This window comes from Protopterus annectens, chromosome 8.part0 (genome assembly GCF_019279795.1).
Source record: "Protopterus annectens isolate FY-2018-M chromosome 8.part0, PAN1.0, whole genome shotgun sequence".
In the NCBI taxonomy this organism is placed as follows: Eukaryota; Metazoa; Chordata; order Ceratodontiformes; family Protopteridae; genus Protopterus; species Protopterus annectens.
In genome coordinates, this window is record NC_056741.1 from 710632212 (window position 1) to 710653927 (window position 21716).

At 44.2% G+C, this 21716-nt stretch overlaps 1 protein-coding gene across 2 annotated transcripts in view; it reads left to right on the forward strand.

The window, feature by feature from the left end:
- Window positions 1-21716, forward strand: part of GON4L (gon-4 like) — a 3426849-nt gene that overhangs the window by 2789222 nt on the left and 615911 nt on the right. For both annotated transcript variants that reach the window (XM_044080158.1, XM_044080159.1), the window contains one exon: window positions 4322-4519. In XM_044080158.1, the coding sequence (XP_043936093.1) occupies window positions 4322-4519 (198 nt within the window). The remainder of the gene's footprint in view (window positions 1-4321; window positions 4520-21716) is intronic.

Sequence of the window (21716 nt, forward strand, 5' to 3'; positions counted from 1 at the left end):
TGACTGCCGCCACCCTTTTCTTCAGCTTTGGGAATCAACTCAAATGTGATGACTGCAACAGTGAAACACAAAGAACATAGTGCAGTTGTGTACACTTACATAAATGTAGATGTTCGAGTGTATTCACTATTGCAGTCCTGGTTTCCCTCCCTCCATCCCCCTTCTCTCTATCTCTGTCTCTCTCTTTCTCCTTACAAGGAAATTTTGGTATTTACTTTCTACTGGTGGTGTTCCTCCACCATAACCTAGCTCCCTTTTGGGGGCTCCTAACAGGGCAAGAGAAACTGATCTAATAGCGTCGGCTGCCTGTTTTAATACCAATGACTGCCTGACGTCAATCCTGGAACGACAGCAACCAGCACAGAAATACTAAGCCTCTGGTATTCTGGCCAACTGAGGGCTACCCCTGGCAGGATAACCCAAATGTGATGACTGCAATAGTGAATACACTCGAACATCTACATTTATGGCAAGTGTACACAACTGCACTTTTTGTGTTTTTGTTCCAAGTTAAAAGAGGTTCAGAAAATGTGTTTAGTTTTTCTCAAATCAAAAAGCTGTGAAAATATGACATAGGTTTAAATAGAGATGAGATAAAACAACTGTAATTAAGACCAGCCTGCCAGGCGGTGTGTGCATATAACATGGAAGTTGGAAATACTGATTCAAAAGAACTGTCATGTACAATAGTAGGATATAGCCTTCTATCATAATGGCTATACTGTCCATGTTATGTTGGAATGTAAATGGCCATATAGGTATCCTCCTTTGCCATTAGCCACTTACTGCCATAAACCTATCACTTGTATCTTTTTCCTGTTCTATAACTATTGGAGCCTCTCTAGCTATTAGTATTATTACTCCACTTTTCCTTTGTCATGGATATTCTGCTGAATACTAAGTTTGAAATCTTTGTCAGATTCTTATGATCATTTATATCAAAGTGTTCTGCAGCATTGCTGTTTGCACCCTACATTTCTTAATATAATTCAGTACTCGCCACTTTTTGTTTGTACCTGTAAGACCATTTACATTCCATGATAATATGGACAATAGTAAGTTTTATGACAGAAAACTATTTCTCCCACGTATTACACATGACAGTTCTTTTGAATGTGTATTTCCAATTTTGGCTTACTTGCACATACGAATTTTTGGCAGGTGCTTTTGGTCATTTGAATTTGAGCCTATGTCACATTTTGAAGGCTTCTTGCTTCTTTGGAAAAAAAAAAACGCTCAGCTGAAAAGCTACATAGATTTTCAGAACTCCCAATCACCTTTTAACTTAGAATGAAGAGAGAACAGCATGTACATTTTCAAGAAATGAAGTTTACCTTTCCAGATAGGAACTGTTGCCTCAAATTGACAGCTGCACCCATAGGCACTACCTAAGCTAAAATTATGGTTATCCATGCTAAAGTGCACGTTACAGCTTCTGTTCTGGCTTATACTGATTGGTATCTCTTATTTATCTTTTCATTTCCCTCATAGATGTGAAAAATATCTTGTATGCTTTCAGTAAACATTAAAAAAAAGCCCTAAGAAAAAGTAAATAAAGTAAACTGTGCACTGTTTTACTAAATGTATTAATGTATGAAGACATTTGAGGGGCTGCTTCTACATATTCAGCTCCCACAGTTTCAGACTGTATTCATTAAACTGTTTGCCACTGTATCTTTGAATTTTAGATTTCTCTCAAAAGCAGAGTGTGCTCAGAACTCAAAACTAATTGCTTGAACCTGCATACTATTCATCTCCTAAGCAATGCAAGCATCAGTGAGAAAAAACAGCCAATGTCTTTGCAGATGCATAAAAGATTTTTTGTAAGTTTCCCTAAGACCACAATGTTCACAGCTCCCTTTGCCTGCTTGCCTGCATATTGTCTCCCAATGAGAGCAATTGCTAATGGAAAAAAACAGGCTAATAACTTTGCAGATGCAAGAACCTTAATGTTTTCCATGCTTTTTTGTCCTATTTTTTCAAGCCTGTTTACTTAAAAAAAAAAAACATATCTGTAACTTAAGCCAAGACTTAGTGTAGGCATCCTCCCTTGTAAAAATGGGAAATTGCTATCTTAATTCTGCATGTATCAGTGCACTTTTACACCTCACCCTACCCAAGCAGCCCAAGTTCACAACATTATATTAACTTGCATCTGACCAGCCTTTATTATCTTATTACAGTGTAAAGCCTGTGCATCTTGCAACTAAAAAGTACTTACTTGCTTCATCTTCAACATATACAGCAGTTGCTGATGAAACTCCCCCACCTCAAATATGAAATAACCTTGATTGCGCAATATACAAAAGTGCTTTATAATGTAAAATACAATTTACATGATTAACTTTTTTTATACAGGTTTTAATAAGAACAAAAAAATGTTTCACTTGCAGTTACTTTTTCATTCCCGTCTATGTCCTCCTAAACATTAATGACATAAAGTGGGGTATATGCTCACCCACAAGTTTAAGAAAGTCAACAAAAGTTCACTCTTTCTTGAGAGGCCTTTTCTTTGCAAATCCATATTCATATGTCTCTTCTTATATCCAGTGGGATTGATGCTCTACAGTCTCCCATTTTTCAGTAATTTCAGTGTTGCTGGTGGTCTTCCTGATCATCTTCATCTTCCAACAACACTGTCCGCTTTAAGTCCAAGATATTTCTGATTCTTCAAGTTAGAGCCTGTGTCTTTTTTTCTGTCTTTCAAGCATTTTCCTTCAAAACAAGGAAAATGTTTCACTAGGATTTGTTGTCAGAAGAATGAGAAGGATTCCCCTTCTGCTTTCTTAGCCCACTGTTTGTTGCTCCCTTAGCTTGTTCTGCATCAAAAATTGTCTGTGATCTTCCAGGAAAAAAATATTCTGAAAACCCATGGATGCAGCAACTTGAATCTTGCACCTGCCTTTCGACATTCCCAGATTGCTGGGATAAACTTGCTTTTCTACTGTCCGGTTTACAATGAGTAATCACTTTTCACAGATGCTGTGTCTCATTTTTTTTTCAAATACTTTTCATATCTGTCACAATTTTGATAAGAGCAACTCTTTCTGCTGGTATGATTGCATCTTTAATACGGGTCTTCGCTGCTTTCTTTTAGCTAGCTTTAGAGCATGAGCATGATGTGCTGTTTCGATTAACAAATCCTGCTATGAAATAGTAATCCAGTTGCTTATTTGTACTTTCATAAAAAATAATACACTTTGTTCCTTCTAGTTTATATGGTAATGCAGAGCATATGAAGTTTTATTTGCTTGCTCAGCCTTCTAACAATTGCTACTTTTTGAAAAACCATCTTGAGTATCCTCAGTACTCACCATTTTTTTCATTTCTTCCGTTCATTTTTGCAGTTTTATCAGTTCATCTAAATAACTGGTTTAAAGCTGCTTGTATTTTTCCAGCATTTTTTTTGAGTTGATATATTCCTTCAGTGTTTGATTTATTTAAAACACCTGTTGTGTGCATATGATACTGAAAGCCATGTCCTGTGCTAGAGCTGAGACTTGAACTGTTTTTTTTTTTTGCTGAACAGCTGCAGTATTCTTCCCAGCATGAGTTTTCTCTTCTGGCTGATTTTCTGTCAGGTTTTCCAGATTTTTTCTTTGACATCCGGGCAATGTAATCTCTAGCCAGTGACCGAATTTTACTCATACTGTGCTCAAATCAACCTGTTGATCAGTGTGCAGCCATCTTGGAAGTCCCATATTATTTGCTTTATTGACCTACCACTGTGTTAGCAAAGCTGAAAATGTCACTGACATTACAGAGGTTAATAACAGTTAAATTTGCAACTTCATAGTACAAAAAAGACGTGGTTATGTATATTAAATAGTGGCAGTAAAGCAGAATAGGTTGTTTTGGCTGCTGTAAATGTCCATTAATGTTTCTTTTGCATTGGCTTGGGTCATGGCTGTAGGGAGTATATGAGATTTAGTCACTTTGTAATAACACATGATGAAATTAACCATACATAGGTCTGAAAAAGTAACAAGCAGGACATAAATAGAATGGATTTCTTTTTGCAGCACTTTACAGCTCTCTCCTATAACACTATATGAGAATCTTGGATTCTGGTACAATATGTGTCAAGAGTAATGTAGAGATCTTCCTTTAGGCTTAAAGTAGTCTTTGAATTATTTGTGTAGAATGTTTGATAATTGCCAGATTTCAAGCAGGCGTCAGACACCTTTAAGGCATCTACAAATTAAAGATAGGCTTGTCAATGTTTATTGGCCCTCAAAGGATTCCTTAGTATTGCAAAAATGTATTGTTTAAAATTATGAGCCAGCACTTAATTTGTATTTATGTGTTTCTTTACTTTTAGGTTAAAGAAGTTCTGCGCAACACTTCTGGAAAATATGAGGAGTTTCTCCGTGTTTTGTATGAGTTTGAAACGGATCCTAAGCAGCCATCAGCAGTAGATTTGTATATGGGTTTGCGTGACATTCTGCAGGAGTGGCCACAGCTGCTAAAAGATTTTGCTGCTTTTCTGCTACCAGAACAAGCACTGGAGTGCGGATTGGTAGGTAAACTTTAATGCATATATACTTGGCCTAGGAGAATGATATAGTCTGAAATGTAGAAATGCATGTGCTCTGTACTGCTGCTAATGTCCATAAACTATTACGGCATAGATTAGGAAGCAGAGTGAAGTCCAGAATTTCTTGGATCACAATTTTTTTTTTTTTATTGCCAACAAAATACTGTAATAGTCTTGGATGACAGTACAAAAACAACAGTAGAATCGCAAAAATAAATAACATAAACACTATTAATGATGATAATCCTTCAGTTTTTTCTTTTACCCCCCCACCCCCCAAATAAAACAAAAGTTTTTTTTCTGTTTGCACCCTTACTATATTTAACAAAGCAAGCACAGGTTACTTTGTCATGGAATCCACCACTACATTTTCAGTAATAGAGTTCCTTACATCAGGCACCCACTGTTGAAGTACGTCTGGTAATCAGATGTACTGATCATTGAACAGTACTCCTAGAGTGCAAGTGTAGCATAGAGATGTTAGGTGTTGCACAGCACCAGTTGTTTTGTTTCACTTTTGTCATGTTTGTATGACCTGTACTGTAAAATTCTTGTACATAGCAGAGAGTGTGGTGTTGCTCCCTTCTTAAAATGCTTTTACTATCTTGAATTTCAGACCGTGTCTGGATTTGTTTTGTGGTAAGTTGATTTAGTAGGGCTTTTGAAATATGTGGTCATTAATACAGAAGGCTCTGATTTGCATGGGATCAGTTTAGATGATCTTGGTAAGACATCTGGGATACATCAAAGCTGTTTTTGCTGCTTTTGTTAAATCTGCCTCTGAAAGAGTTGAGGGATATTATTGCCATTTTCTTTGAAAATGAAGGTAAAGAAAGAACAGACATATCATGGAATATACAAAAAAAGGAACCGCATGCTGCTCGGACATCAAAAAACAAACATAGGATGATGGTAGGCTATTGGCCTGGAGGCCCTTATAAGCCTAGCCAAGAATTTCCCCCACATTCCCTCAAAGTCATAGCGAAACTTCATTATGTCAAGATAAGAGCTTTCATTCTACATCAGTAGAACATCTTCAGACAAAACGCATACATTAATAATCAGTTAAATAGTTAAACTGCCTTGTCATACGAGTCAATTAATAAAACAAGTAAGAGAAGCGTAAAGCAATACTTATATCTATGTAAAAGCAGTATGAAGCAAATTACTGTTCCAAAGTATATCTAAAGCTAAAAAGTTTTTTAAAAAGTTAATATATTAAAATTGATTTGCTACAAGTAAAAAAACAGTATCAGCCTTATATACCCAACCTACAAAAGAATTACTGTAAGAAAAGCTTTGTAAAATAATAAATACTACAAATGCAAATAAGTATATATAAAAAATGCTGCACATAAGACGCCTTACATTTACCTCTGCAAAGCTCTTAACTTCAAAATGGACATAATCAAGATGTGTTCATTGAGTCCTTGCCTTACATAAGAATTCCAAAATATTTGCCAATATAATTCATGTTTTTCTAGAAGTAAAGGTCAAGAACACCCTCATTCTAGCTTATTAACCTTCTCGTTTACCATACATTTGAAAGTATGTCCTGTATTCTCCTTAATGTGTTTAGAGAATTTGTACTCTTCTCTTTTTTATATTGTATAAATGCTCGTAACTACATGGACATAACTTGCTCTCCGTTTTTCCTTTATAAAAACATGGACACTCTTAGCAAATTGCTGTATAAATTAATCCTGTACTGTCACAGTTGTATTTACTCCTGACACAAAATAAATGCCCATTGATATTACACGATGTCCCTACGTGTATGTATTTACAAAAATTACATCTTCCACATCTATTCATGTAAGGATGCAAACAGTCTTGTTTCAGGTGAGATTCAAAAAGATTTTTCATGCTTACGTTCCGTCTATAAACTATTCTTGGTATTTCCCCCACTTTTTGACATAGAACACTTATCTTCACTTATCTTCCTTCAAGATTTTCTAGTTTTTGTACAAAATCCATTTCAACTGCTTGCTTTCAACATTAAAAGTAGTGATGAAGGCTAAACTAAATTGTGAAGTTGTTGGTTCATTGGTGATGTTCAAATATGGGACAGTTGGTTCCATTACATGTAGAATTATCTCACTATCATAGTTTCTGGCTAAAAAAAAAAAAACAGCCTGGCGTTTATTCTGTACTTCAGATAACACTTCAATTAATCCCATAGGGTAACCCCTCATTACAGACATGTGCTTTAAAGTGACACATTCATCACTGAATTGACATTCTAGAGTTGTCATGTGTGCCACCCTCACTAGCTGCCCTTCTATTACAGCCATTTTCTGAAGAAATGAGATGGAGCCAGACTTCCTTATCGAAGCCAGTTCCCAGATTTCCAAAAACGTCTTCAGATCTGAGTTCGTCAGTTCCAAGGCTTTTTCCAAGAGCCCAATATTCACCAGTCATTGATTCAGTGCCATCTAAGGTTCCATCTTAATTTCTGGAAAGACATCATTCAAAATCTCCTTGTGTAGCCTCCTCTAATTCTTCCAGGAGTCTCACCAAAGCAGATGTGGATAGAATGATGAGGAAATTTCTCTTGGCACAGATATAGAGAGGGGTTCTCCCAGCTCCTGCCCCTTCGGGTCAGGAAGACTTATTTTGCTCACCCCACCACTATCGTCTCCTTCTTTGATCTGGCAGTCTGTTTTGGAGCCCTTAGATCAAAGTTTGCCGAGACTGTCTTGGTCAGATCTGAGGATATTTTTATCCTTGGATCCAAGGATTTGTCTGAGTGCTTTCTCAGAGCCATAGCATCCAACCCAAATTCCCTAGGCTACCCAGCAATGTATCACCATCTCTTCTGATACTTCTCCAGAGCATCCCACTCAAGAAGTACCTCAGAAGCGAAAGTGCAAAAGGAGGCAGTTGGATTCCCTACAAGAATCTGTTACTGAAGATATCGAATTTGACAAAGGGAGAGGATCCCCATGATCACCACCTGAAGAAGTCTCATTTGGAGATATCTTGGAAATTGTTAAATAAAGGGGTGGTTTGTCCCCCGACAATCCTTTTCTAGAGGAATCAGTATTCCTGGACGTGTTTAGATCTGGCCTGTCTACCTCCTGCGTGACTTCGCCCGCTGATAAGCTCGTTTATTTGATCTGTAAGTGGGTATGGAAGGAGTCTGACTCATTTGAACCCATCTCCAAAAGACCGGATTGAATTCTGGCACCACCTGTTGGAAGGGAGTTTTGGAGTAAGGGAGTACATGTAGATGCTATGGATGTTCTTCGTGTTTCACTGCTGCAGTCATTACGTTTGGATAATCTGCTTGCAGTTTGCCCTCAGTCGGCCTGATTAACAAAGTCTTGGGTCCTGCGTCGGTTGCGGTCCCTTCTTCCATGATGTCAGGGGTATAAAACATGCAGCTAACATCATTACATCAGTCTTTCTTGCCGTGCAGTGCCCGAAGCAGAATTAGTTCGCAAGTGCCAGTCGGCCAACTCCTGAAATTTTCGTTTTCGAGTTTCAGAACCGAAGTCTTCAGTTTAAAGTTAAGTATCCCGTTGGGGAAACTTTTTCTTGCTCCTTACCGATGTCAGTAAAAGTTAATAATTGCATTACTTGTGGAAAGCAAATACCTCATAAAAATTTTCATTCGTACTGTATTTTTTGCCTAGGCCTTGACCACGACGTATCTTGCTGTCAGTTTTGCACTTTATTTAATCAGCGCACTATCCGTCGTCGGCATATTTTTGACTCTAAATGTTTTGGTTCTCGGTTTAATTATCCAGAAATGTCATCGGTTAACTATCCAACTACTAGGATTCCGAAAAAACGCAAAGATAAAGACAGAGACAGGCCGCCAAGGTCCAAAACTGCCTACGACGCTTCTCCTAAGCCAGTCGCCAGTTTGCCGGTACTCAGTGAGGCGCTTTCCCAGCCCCTGATACCCACTGTTTCTGATTCGCAGGCCTCTGCTGAGACCCATTCGGAGTCCGGTATTCCACGAGATACTTCAACTATGGAACCCGTTGATGTCTCTACCTTGGATGGGTCTGGAGCAGGCATCGGCTTCTGAGGGTGTATTCAGGCCTACAGACTTGCATATTAAATCGACACCTCCTTCATTACTAAGGCCTAAATCTTGATTCATGTCTAAAAAACCGACGCCCAGGCCAAATGCTCAGGCCCCTATGCCTAAAAAAACAAATGATAAAAATGGCTGAAGATCTAATAACGCTAATCAGGGGTAGTCACCCCCCCCCCCAAGAGGCCTAGGGCTGAGCTTGATTATGAATCTTCTGATCAGGATTCTGTTTCTTCTGATGACCTGGATTTGTCTATACCTACTTATGAGGATTCTGATGCAGAGGATTCTATTCCCTCTGCTTCCCCTCCTGAGGATTTTTCTTTTGGGGAAACTTTACATACTTTACGAGATCATTTCCACCGGGAAAGCCAGGAATTTTCTGATTCAAAAAAGAAGCTTAGGGATTTCCTTCTTCTACCTCAGCATAGGCCTTTGGCTATACCTCCTGTACTAGACATTGTTGATGATGTGTTCTCGGAATCCAGTTTGACCCCTAATTCCCTGCCTCCTGCTCCCAGTAAACCTGACAGATACTTACAGGGTTCCTGAGTCCGACAAGTTCCTTTTCAAAAATCCAGTTGGAGATCCAGAGACTATTTCTCAGGGGCCCAAGGGAATTAAGGCATGTCCTTCAAGGATGCATCTGCAGTCCTAACAAATGGGTTGTCCTGGCCTCAGGCAGCCCTTCGGTCGGCCGGATTCCAAAGTCTGGGTCTGGCCTCGGCTGATGTCGCACTTCACCCGACGTCATAGCTGTAGTTCAGCGGGTATAAAGGCATCAGCCGACGCCATTTTCCTCAGTCTTTCTTGCCGCGTGGCGCCCGAAGCAGAAGCTGTTCGCAAGTGCCGGTCGGTCAGAACCAGAGATTGCTACTACCGAAGACTTCTAAAAAGCTAAGTACCCCGTTGGGGACTCTTTCTTGCCTCAGCCGATGTCAGAAAAAGTGAATAACTGTTTAACTTGTGGGAAACAAATACCTCATAAAGATTTCCACTCTTACTGCCTACCTTGTTTAGGCCCAGACCACGACGTAGCAGCCTGTCTAGCCTGTGCTTCTTTCAACCGACGGAAACTTAGACGTCGGTCGGAATTTGCTGAGGAGTTTTTCGGCTCCGCTTTTGCTTACAACATGCCGTCGGAAACTCCGACTTCACAATTAGCTAAAAAGCGCAAGGAAAAGGACCGACACTCGCGGTCCGCGGTTTCGGCCGAAACCGCGGTTAAGTCAACCGCGAGTGTCTCGGTTTCGGCTGAAACAGAGTCCTCGGTTCTTCCTTCGGCTGAAAGCTTGCCTCCCACCGAGGCCTCATCCAGCATGGCTGAATCTGCTACTGAAATTCCACCTGCTCTTACAGGTTCACAGGATTTATCTGATACTATCCCTTTGGATATATCCACTCCTGCACGTGGAGCTGCTAGGCCCCCTGCATCCATGTCGATTAAGGCTTTTGCCAGGGCTAAAGCAGCAAAATCAACCAAGACTGTGCCTATTAAGACCCCCTCTCACAGGCCTAGCTCTAGTACTCAAATGCTTAGTCTAGCAGAGGATCTCATTTCTTTGATCAGGGGATCCCAACCTCACCCTGACAGGGCCTCTCACCCACCTCCAGAGAAGAGGCCTAGAGCAGAGCCCCTGAGCCAGTTTCTTCAGATTACTCTTCTGATGATTCAGAAAATACAAACCCTCCAGAAGGCCCTTATTCTCCTTATGAGGACTCTGATGCAGAAGACTCCATTCCTTCTGCCTCTCCGCCTGAGGAATTTTCTTTTGGGGAAACCTTGCATGCTATGAGGGAACAATTTCAATGGCAGGGCCAGGATTTTTCAGACTCTAGGAAAAGGCTTAGGACCATTTTGCATTTGCCACAGCATAGGCCTTTAGCCATTCCTCCAGTACTTACTGTTGTGGATGATGCATTTAATGATGCTTGTACTGCCCCTGATTCACTTCCTCCGGCCCCTGCTAAGCCCGACAGGTACTAAAGGGTTCCGGACACACATTATCATTTGTATAAGGCTCCTTTTGCAGATCCTGAAACTATTTCACAGGGACCCAAGGCTGTAGCAGCTACCTCTGCCAAAAACCCCCTCCCCTCTGAAAGGGAATCTAGGGCCTTAGAGAGATGGGGTAAAAAAGTTTATACTTCTGTTACTCTTTCGGCTAGGGCCTTAAACTGTCAATTCCACATGATTTAGTATCAGGAATTTATGTTAGACCAGTTAACTAAAAAACTGTCCTCGCCTCAACCATTAGACAAAAAGTCTCTTCAGGAAATGGTACATAACATACAGCAGGTCAGTAATCATTCCTTAAAATGCGGCTATGATGCACTGGAGGATTCCTTTAGATCAGCTATGACTGGTACAGTGATCAGAAGGCATGCATGGTTAAAAGAGCAGTCCTTACCAGACCATGTAAAATCAAAGCTCCTAGATGCTCCCATGGATAAGCATAATTTGTTTGGCTCACCTGCACAGCAGGTGCTGAAGAAGGTGGAAGAGAAAGCAAAATCTGTCCAGACAGTCAAGGATTTCCTACAGGTCCAGCCTCCAAGGTTTAGTAGGAACTGGCCTTCCAAGAATTGGTCCTTTCCAGACAGCACCAGAGCACAGAGAGGCAGGAATAGGCGCCCAAGAGGCAGGGGTCAATCCAGAGGTGCCTACAGGGGACGTCAGTGGCAGCCTAACAACCAGCGAAGTACTGCCACAGATGCAGCCACTACCACTTCCACAGGACAATCACAGTGACTTGGCTCTGAGACCGCCTACCAGGGAACAACTAGATGCACCCTTAGGCGGAAAGCTAGCCTTATTTTCAGTAAACTGGCATTACATCACAGGAGACAAATGGATTTTACAGACCATAGACAAAGGTTACAGGTTTCACTTCCATACTCTACCAAGGAAGAGATGAATGCCAAACCTACCTCCAAATCAAAAGACAAAAGCTCTAGAACAAATAGACAACTTAATAAGGATGAGAGCTATAGAAAAGGTACAGTCTATGGAACAAGGGCAAGGATTTTACTCCAGACTTTTCCTGGTGCCAAGAAAAGAAAACCAATGGAGACCTATTCTAGACCTGTCCGCTCTGAACACATATCTCATTGTTCCAAAATTCAAGATGCTGACCCTACAGCAGCTTCTTCCCATGCTGGGCAAGGAGTCTTGGCTGGTAACTCTAGATCTCAAGGAGGCATACCTGCACGTCCCCATACGACCAAATTGCAGAAGATACCTCAGATTTCTTGCAGGATCAGAGCATTATCAATTCTCAGCATTGCCCTTTGGCTTATCTACTGCGCCCAGAGTATTCACGAAATGCCTGGCATCAGTAATTGCTCATTGCAGGCTTCAGGGAATTCAAATTTACCCTTACCTGGACGACTGCCTGTTAGAAGCAGACAACAAAAACAAATTAGCAAAAGATTTGAAAAAGGTCATTCATCTGCTACAAGCCCTGGGATACACAGTCAATATAAAAAAGTCAAGGCTGATACCATCCCAGAGGATAACTTTCTTGGGTGCAGAACTGGACACATCAAATCAAATGGCATCCCTCACAGCAGAAAAGCAGAAGCACCTTCCTCTCTATTTCATGGCATTAACAACGCAGAACCAGCTAACAGCAAGGAAAGTCCTGCAAGCCCTGGGTTACATGGCATCCTGCATAATATTGATTCCACATGCCAGACTACATATGAGGAAGTTGCAATGGTACCTAAGGAATTTATGGTCTCAGCACAAGCACAGCCTAGAAACCCAAATTCCAATAATTCCATGCCTGAAGCAAGAATTCCAGTGGTGGGCTCAGGCCTGTCAATTGAACAAAGGACTGCCCTTCCACAGTCCTCAACCAAGCCAGACTATCACCACGGACGCCTCAGACCTCGGTTGGGGGGCACACATGCTGGACAAGTGCATACAAGGCTTATGGACTCGAGACCAGCTGAACCTACACATAAATCAAAAGGAGATGCTGGCAGTAAAACTGGCAATTAAGACATTCAGACCGTTTCTTCAACAGGGTCAATTGCTGATAAGGACTGACAACACCACAGTTATGTGGTACATCAACAAACAGGGAGGCACACATTCATACCCTCTATGCCGGATGGCAATGGACCTCTGGAATGTGGCCCTGAGCTTCAACATTCAGCTCCAGGCAATATTTGTACCAGGAAAAGAAAATATACTAGCAGACATCCTAAGCAGAGCTACCACGGATGCCCACGAATGGATGCTGCATCCAGACATCTTCAAATCCATTACAAGGAAATGGGGACTACCAGAAATAGACTTATTCGCATCTCCACACAACCACCAATTGAAAAAATTCTGCACAAGGACATACCACCCTCTGGCTTGGAAGGTGGACTCCCTATCTTTCAGTTGGGAAAACCTGACAGCATATGCATTCCCACTTCTTCCTTTGATGCACAAGGTGGTATTGAAGATCAAAGAAGACCGCCCAAGGATCATCCTGATAGCTGCAGACTGGCCGAGGCAGCATTGGTACCCATTACTGAGGAGTATGTCTCTGGAACAAATATGGCCTCTGCCCCTAGTTCCCTTACTGCTAACACAGAACAACTTCAAAATCCTGCATCCAAACTTGAAAACGTTGCAGCTAGCTGCCTGGAACATTGCATAAGACAAAATAACCCAGATTTATCTCAAAGGGTTAAAGACATTATCTTGGAGGCACGCAGACCCTCAACAAGGAAAACTTATTCAGCAAAATGGAAAAGATATCTCATTTGGAGTGCAGCTAAAGGAGAAGATGTGTCACTGGTAAACATAGCTAACATCCTGGAATACTTGGCAGAACTTTTCCACAATGGCCTGTCCTATTCTTCCATTAAGATTCATGCATCAGCTATTTCAGCAGAATACAACATGGACCCTCCAGTCTTCTCTCATCCTCTACTCAGGCAGTTTCTGAGAGGAATTAAAAATGTAAAGCCACCAAGGAAGCCACCATTGCCCGCATGGGACTTGAACTTTGTGCTGGAAAAGTTGACACTCCCTCTTTTTGAACCAGCAGCAACAGCAGAATTACAGTACTTATCATGGAAAACTGCTTTCCTGCTTGCAATCACTTCAGCAAGAAGGGTTTCTGAATTACAAGCATTAATGGCAGTACAGCCCTTCCTAATCTTCCATCAAGATAGAGTGTCCATGAGAACTAATCCTACTTTTATGCCAAAGGTGGTCTCCAGGGTATCTCTAAACCAAGCTATCCACCTACCTACATTCTTTCCCAACCCACAGAACAGGGGAGAAAGATTATTACATACCTTGGATGTACATAGGCAATTGCACTACTACCTGGACAGAACCAAGAGCAATAGAAAAACTGACCAGCTACTGGTAGCATATGCAACAGGAATGGAAGGAAAAGCAATTTCAAAACAGACAATCTCAAAGTGGATAGGAAATTGCATTAGATTTTGTTACTCTTACCATGGAAAGACAACTCCAGAAAACATCAGACCTCACTCCACAAGGGCTACAGCCACTACTACAGCTTTTTACGAGGAGTGGCTACCAAAGACATTTTAGAGGCTGCTACTTGGAGCTCCGTGCATACATTTGCCAAGCATTATAATCTACCCTTATACTCCAGATCCCGAGCAGGTTTTGCCACTGCTGTTTTGCAAGGGATCTTAACTACACCATAATCTAATTATTACCTCCTCCCCAGTTTGGCTATGGTATTCTACCCATTTGTTAGGACTGCAGATGCATCCTTGAAGGACATAGTACAGTTTTGTACCTACCATAAATGTAGATGTCCGAGAGGTATGCATCTGCAGTCAGGATTACCCACCCTCCTTCCCCTCTGTGGTACTCCTAGGGTATTTGCCCATCTTGTAGCTAGCTGGGGGAATCTATTATGGTGTATTTGTTTGTATATATGTATATACTTGTTTATTTCTATTTGCTCTCTATTGTTTGGAAACATTTGCATTTATCCAAATTTAGCCTTCCTAGAGGGCTCCTGGCATCTGGGGCAAGAAACACTGAGGAAAATGTCGTCGGCTGATGCCTTTATACCCGCTGAACTGCAGCTATGACGTCGGGTGAAGTGCGACATCAGCCGAGGCCAGACCCAGACTTTGGAATCCGGCCGACCGAAGGGCTGCCTGAGGCCAGGACAACCCATTTGTTAGGACTGCAGATGCATACCTCTCGGACATCTACATTTATGGTAGGTACAAAACTGTACTTTCTACTGCTAAAAATCCTACCCCTTCTGATAGAGATTTCAGGGCGCTGGATAGATGGGGTAAAAAGGTTTACACTTCTGCAACCTTGGCAATCAGAGCTTTAAACTGCCAATTTCATATGTAAAATATCAGCAACATATTATTGGACTGCTTAAACAGAAAATGATGTTGATTCCTGACTGTGTGGAAAATAAAGATCTGAAGTAGGGACTTCATTTGTCAGCAACCTTTGGGTCTTGGATCCGACTTCGGATCCGAGCTGGCAACTTATTTTACAGCTTATGGATCCCAGCTCCTAGCTCCTCCCCTTACCCATAATCCCCTGTCAACCTTGATTGACCTCAGATCTAGTTTGCTGCTCTTAGAAGAGACAGCTGGATTTTAGAGCTCCTGGCGACTTACCAGATAAGTCTTCAAAACTTGTCAAATTAGAAATCTTTTTTGGTTTAATTAAACAGTGTGCGTGGTTTAGGATCCCTTTTCATTAATTTTTAGTGTAATTCCTCCCCTCGCTGGTTCGTAGAGTGTGTGTGTGTGTGTGTGTGTGTGTGTGTTGCTTGTGTTTTTGGGGCCTGGTGTGTTTGTGTAGTTTACTTTATTTTTCTAATGTCGTAGACCCAAAACCCATTTTTTCTAAGTGCACTGAGTGTGGCCATAAGCTTTCACCGGCGGATGGCCACACTCTGTGTATTCGGTGCCTTGGGGTCAAACACCTGTCCTCTGGGTGTTCCATTTGCGCAGCGTTCAACCCCAGGGTACTGAAAGAGCGGAGGTTGAAGCTGATCCTGGCGGGACATTTGCCCCCGGATTTGGCTTCGGCCTCCGGTACTCCCGTGGCTCCTCCTCAGTCCTTGGTGGTAGCCACTCCTGCCCCCCTTCCCCCGGCCGAGACTCAAACTCTCACTAAGACGCCGGAGGAAAGGGAGGCCAGGAGGGAGAAAAGGAGGGAGAAGCACCACAAGCGGCGGGCCGAGGCCTCCCCTTCGGCTCCCCCAGCTAAGCGGGCTTCTCCCTCCACGGCTTCCAGGTCCCCCTCCTCCTCGGATCCGATCCCCTTGCTTTTCCTCGGGACCTGAGGAGGAGACCTGATCTCCGTCGAGGTCATCGAGGCGGCATTCCCAGCCTGCCTCGGTGGCCTCGTCGAGATCTACTTACAGTCTTTGTGATGCATGCAGACTTGGACCAGATGATGATAAGGTTCATCCAGGCCCAGCTGCAGATGGGAGTGCTCTTGCCTCCCCCCCCCCTTCGGGGGGGAACGCAACACCTTTTTTTGCCCCAATAGCTCCTTCTCCGACCCGCTTCCCGGGCTCGGAGCAGGGCAGTGTTGGAGCCGGGGGTGGGTCTGCACCGACAGTACTGGGTACTTCGGATCCGACCCTGCCCTCGAGTCTGTCGGGTCCTTCGGATCTGACCTCTCGGAGCTGTGGGCCGAGCTTCGGATCTGAGGGATTCAGTGTGTCTTCGGCTCCGTCCAGGTCGGAGCACACGGGTCCTTCGGATCCGATGTCCTCGGGGCCGGTTCCGATCCCTTCATCGGATCCAAGTGGGAGTAGACTTTCGGACCCCAGGGAGAGCGGCTCCCCCTCGGCCTTCGATGCATTGGAGAGGGCTCTGTTGAGAGCATCCGAACCCCCGGTCCTTGCATCGGCTCCACCCTGCACTCCCTCTCTGCTGGGTCAGGCTTCCATCACCCGGCCACAGGGACAGCCTGCTTCGATGTCCCAGGTTGTTCCACTGGAACAGGATATTACTGGTGAGACCTCCTCGGACAGTCCCCCCGAGGAAGTGCCTCGCAAGCATAAGTGTAAGAGGAGACACGTGGACTCCCCCCCCCCCCCCCGAGTCCTTAACAGAGGACATGGACTTGGATGAAGGGGAAGTCTCCCCAAGGTCACCCCCCGAGGATGTCTCCTTTGGAGACATCATGGAAATGCTCAGGATCGGGGGGGGGGGTCTGCCCCCAAGGCTTCCTCCAACGAGTCTGTGTTCCTGGAGGCATTCGAAGCAGGCCCGTCTACCTCTTGGGTGTCCCCTCCGGCCGACCCTCTGGTGGACCTTATCACCACCAGGGCGTGGAAGGAGCCTGACACTGTGGAGCCAGTCCCCAAATACCCGGATAGAATTTTGAGTCCCCCTGCAGACCAGTCCCATTGGAGCAAGGGTCCCCCCCATAGATGCCATGTTGATGGCAGCAGCCACTAAGAGGGAATTACCTCAGGAGAGCCCCTCGGTCCATCCACCGAGCAAGGAGTCCCGCTCGATGGATCACCTCGGGAAGTGGGTATTTAGTTCAGCGACCTTCTCAGTAAGGTCCCTGAACTACATGGCACATATCATCAGGATGCAGCGAGATCTTATCAAAGAATATGCTGCTTCCCCCCCAGAGTCCATGTCGGCGGAGGACAAGCAGTTGTACTCCACTCGTATGGCCACTCTAAGATCTATTTCAAATACCTCTATGTGGCTTTTGTCCCACGCCACAGAGGGAGCCACTAGAGCCAGCGGAGCGGGTCTAGTCATGAGACGTCAGGCCTGGCTCCGACATTGTGACTTCGCAGAGCCCTTTAAGGCGTCCTTTGCGAATGCCCCCTTTGATGGTTCTGCCTTGTTTGGCAAGACCGTTCGCGAGACACTTGTCCAGAGCGAAAAGGACGGGAAGACGTTGTCTGCCGTCAGAGTCCGCTTGTCTGCTCCCCAGAGGTCCTTCTCCAAGAACCAAAAGGGACAGAAGAAGATGTGGTTCCAGAAATCGCAACATTCCCAGCCTGCTCCGGACAACCAGTCCTTCCGTGGCAGAGGAGGACAGGTAGGACGCTGCCCTAGAGGCAGAGGGGCCCCGAAAAATTTTGGGTCCAGAGAAACCTTCTCTGATCGGCCCACGCAGCAGCCTTGAGGGGTTGCCCGACTGCTCCACTCTGGAGGCAGTCGGGGGGCGCTTCTCGAAGCACCTGGCTGCTTGGGAGTCCATTACATCAGATCGCTGGGTGCTTCATATCATATCCAGAGGATACAAAATTCCACTGCACCATGTCCCCAGACTCAAAAACCTCCCCGATGTACCACCTGATCAGAGGGAGGCGGCAGCTGCAGAAATTCAGCAGCTCCTAGAAAAAAGAGCCATCCAGCCCGTCCCCCCAGATCAGCTCGGATTAGGGTTTTACTCCAGGTTCTTTCTGGTGCCAAAAAAGACCGGGGACTTGAGACCGATTCTCGACCTTTCACTCTTGAACCTGTCAGTAACCAAAGAAAAATTCTGGATGGTCACCCTTCAATCCATTCTCCCCCTCTTGCGGGAGAGCGACTGGATGTGCTCAATAGACCTCAAGGATTCGTACTACCACATTTTAATGGACAGACGATCCAGGAGGTTTCTCCACTTCTGGCTGGGAGCCAGTCACTATCAGTTCAGGGTCCTTCCCTTTGGTCTCACCACAGCCCCCAGGGTGTTTACCAAAGTGTTAGCAGTGATAACGGCCCACCTGCGACTCCAGGGAATGCAGGTCTTCCCATACCTGAACGACTGGCTCCTGTCCGCCCCAACAAGGCATCTACTCTGTGCAGCCAGAAATTACTTTCTCCGGCTAGCTCCCCAACTAGGCATTACGATCAACATGGACAAATCCTCTCTTGCTTCGACACAAGTGATAGGGTTCATAGGGGCCAAACTAGATAGGAGAAGTCTGCGAGCGTTCCTCACTTCGGAACGACTTCAAAACCTGAGGCTTCATGTGTGGACCATCCTCCAATCAAAAACCCCACCGGCGGAATTGGTCCTGAGGGCGCTAGGCTCCATGGCGGCAGCAATAACTCTTCTTCCAGTCGCTCGTCTGAATATGAGGGTGCTACAGTGGACCCTTTTAGTCCAATGGTCCTTTCAGTTTCTTCCCCTCAGTCACCCTATCTCACTCAGCAGGGCTTGCAGGAGGGCCCTCTTATGGTGGCTCCAGTCCCTGGACCTCCATACAGGAATGTTATGGTGAGTACATAACTTCTTAATTTACAGGACTTAATGCATTCTGCTGAACAAGTTGGAAAACATACTTTGCAGTGTGGTTTTGATTCTTTAGAGGCCTCTTGCAGGGCTGCTGTTACTGGGTCTGTGCTTGGAAGGCATGCTTGGCTTAAGGAGCATTCTTTGCCTGATCATGTTAAAGCTAAATTGTTGGATGCTCCTTTAAATCAGGACCGCCTGTTTGGCAACAAGGCTGAAGAAGTTCTTAAAAAGATGGAAGATAAAGCTAAATCTGTGCAAACTGTTAAAAATCTTTTACAAGTGCAACCTCCGAGATTTAGTAGACACTTGCTTACTAAGAAATGGTCCTTAACAGTCCCTTCATGGTCCTCGCATGCCAAACCCACACTCAGCAAAAAACCCAGGTTTCAGTCCCAGGGGACTCTCAGAACTAAGAAGTGGGGGGGCCTCCACTTCCAAATCTGGAAATAAGACACCCACCATGGTAAACAGTCTCAATGACGTCCGTTTAAAATTCCCAAGCACTTATCTTTTGACCGCCCCTTTAGGGGGAAAGATTGCTCTTCATGCAAAGGACTGGGAACTCATAACCCAGGACAAATGGGTTTTAAATATAGTGTCCCAGGGATACAGATTTTGTTTCCACACGTTGCCAACACCAAATGGGTGGCCAGACCTGCCCCCAAATCAGTGGGCAAAGGCTCAAAAACAAGTACTTTCCCTCTTAAGCATGGGGATTATTCAGCTGGTACCAGAAGAGGAAAAGGGACAAGGTTTCTACTCCAGACTTTTTCTGGTACCCAGAAAAGACAAATCATGGCACCCAATCCTGGACCTGTCTACTCTAAACACCTTTCTGGAGATTCCAAAATTCAAGATGCTGACTCTTCAATTACTTCCTATGCTAGGCAAAGACACCTGGTTGACAACACTAGATTTAAAAGAAGCATAACTGCACATCCCAATCAGGGAATCTTGCGGAAGATACCTACGCTTCAAAGCAGGCTACACGCATTATCAGTTCTCTGCACTGCCCTTTGGCTTGTCTACTGCGCCCAGGGTATTCACAAACTGCCTGGCTCCAGTTACTGCATTTTGCAGGCAAAGAAATATTCAAATATACCCATACTTGGACGATTGCCTAATTCAGGCAGAAGGCCAGGGCATACCTTTGAATCATCTGGCATTTGTAAAAAGGGTTCTAACTTGTCTAGGGTACACCATAAACGAAAAGAAATCGCAACTGGTGCCTTGTCAACAAATTACATTCCTGGGAGCAAGCTTGAATACAACTACCCAGATGGCTTACCTCACGCCAGAAAAGCAAATTCATTTGTTAACCTACTTCAAACAAGTGGCCACAAAAACCCTGCTATCTGCAAGACAAATAATGCAAGCCTTGGGGGTCATGGCCTCCTGCATTCTTCTAATTCCATATGCAATACTGCATATGAGGAAAGTACAGTGGTATCTAAAAAGTCTATGGAGTCAACATTCTCACAGCATGGAAACAATGATTCCTATCATACCTTGCCTATGCTTGGAGTTCCTCTGGTGGGCAAAGGCCTGCCACCAAAACAAGGGACTACCATTCACACTACCTCCTGTCACCCAAACCCTAACTACAGATACATCAGACTATGCATGGGGGGGGGCTCATCTGGCAGGGAAGTGCATTCAGGGCAAATGGAACCCAAGTCAAATGCACCTACATATCAGTCAAAAAGAAATGTTAGCTGTACAGAATGCTCTGACAGCCTTCAAGGACTACATTCTTCCAGGACAACTAATGGTAAAGACGGACAAAACCATGGTTATGTGGTACATAAACAAGCAGGGGGGTACACATTCCTACCTCCTCTGCAGACTAGCCATGGCATAGTGGAACACATCCTTGAGCTACCAAGTGCACCTACAAGCTCAATTTCTGCCAGGAAAATTGAATAAACTGGCAGATGGACTAAGCAGAAACCTCATGGACCCACACGAATGGAAACTGGAACCAAGGGTTTTCAACATGTTCACAAGCGAATGGAGGACCCCAGACATAGATCTTTTTGTCTCCCCCCAGAACTACCAGTTGGACATGTTTTGCACAAGGACTCCCCATAAACAAGCCTGGAAAGTGGAAGCTCTGTCCTTCAGCTGGAAAAAATCTCAGTCTATGCCTTCCCCCCGCTGCCTCTGCTCTCCAGAGTTCTATTAAAAGTCAAATAGGACAAACCAAGGATGATCTTGATTGCTCCAGACTGGCCGCGCCAACACTGGTACCCGCTCCTGCGCAGTGTGTCGCAGTTATCTCCATGGCACCCACCTCAGACCCCTTCCCTGCTGTCTCAGCAGGAGAACCAAATTCTGCACCCTCAACTTCCAACATTGAACCTTGCAGCCTGGCTAATCACTTAATTCACCCTTATCATCCCTCAGCAAACCTGTGATGGATGTCATCTTAGAGGCAAGGAGACCTATTACTAGAAAATCTTATGCTGAAAAATGGAAATGATTCTGTGCCTGGAACCAATCTCAAGGGATGAGCACAGCAGCGCCCAATTTACCTCAGATTTTGCAATACTTAACTGAGATGCTTCACACAGCCTTGTCCTTTTCTTCCATTAAAATGCATGCTTCAGCCATTTCAGCTCATTATAACACAGAACCTCCCCTCTTATCTCATCCTCTCCTCAAGCAGTACTGCAGAGGGGCCAAAAACTTGAGACCACCCAGTAGAGCTCCAACCCCTGCCTGGGACCTTAACTTTGTATTGGAGAAACTCACTCTACCTCCTTTTCAGCTAGCTGCTACTGCAGACTTAAAATTTCTTTCTTGGAAAACAGCTTTCCTTTTAGCAATCACTTCAGCTATAAGGATATCTGAATTACAGGCTCTTATGGCAGTGGAGCCTTTCATCATCTTTCATG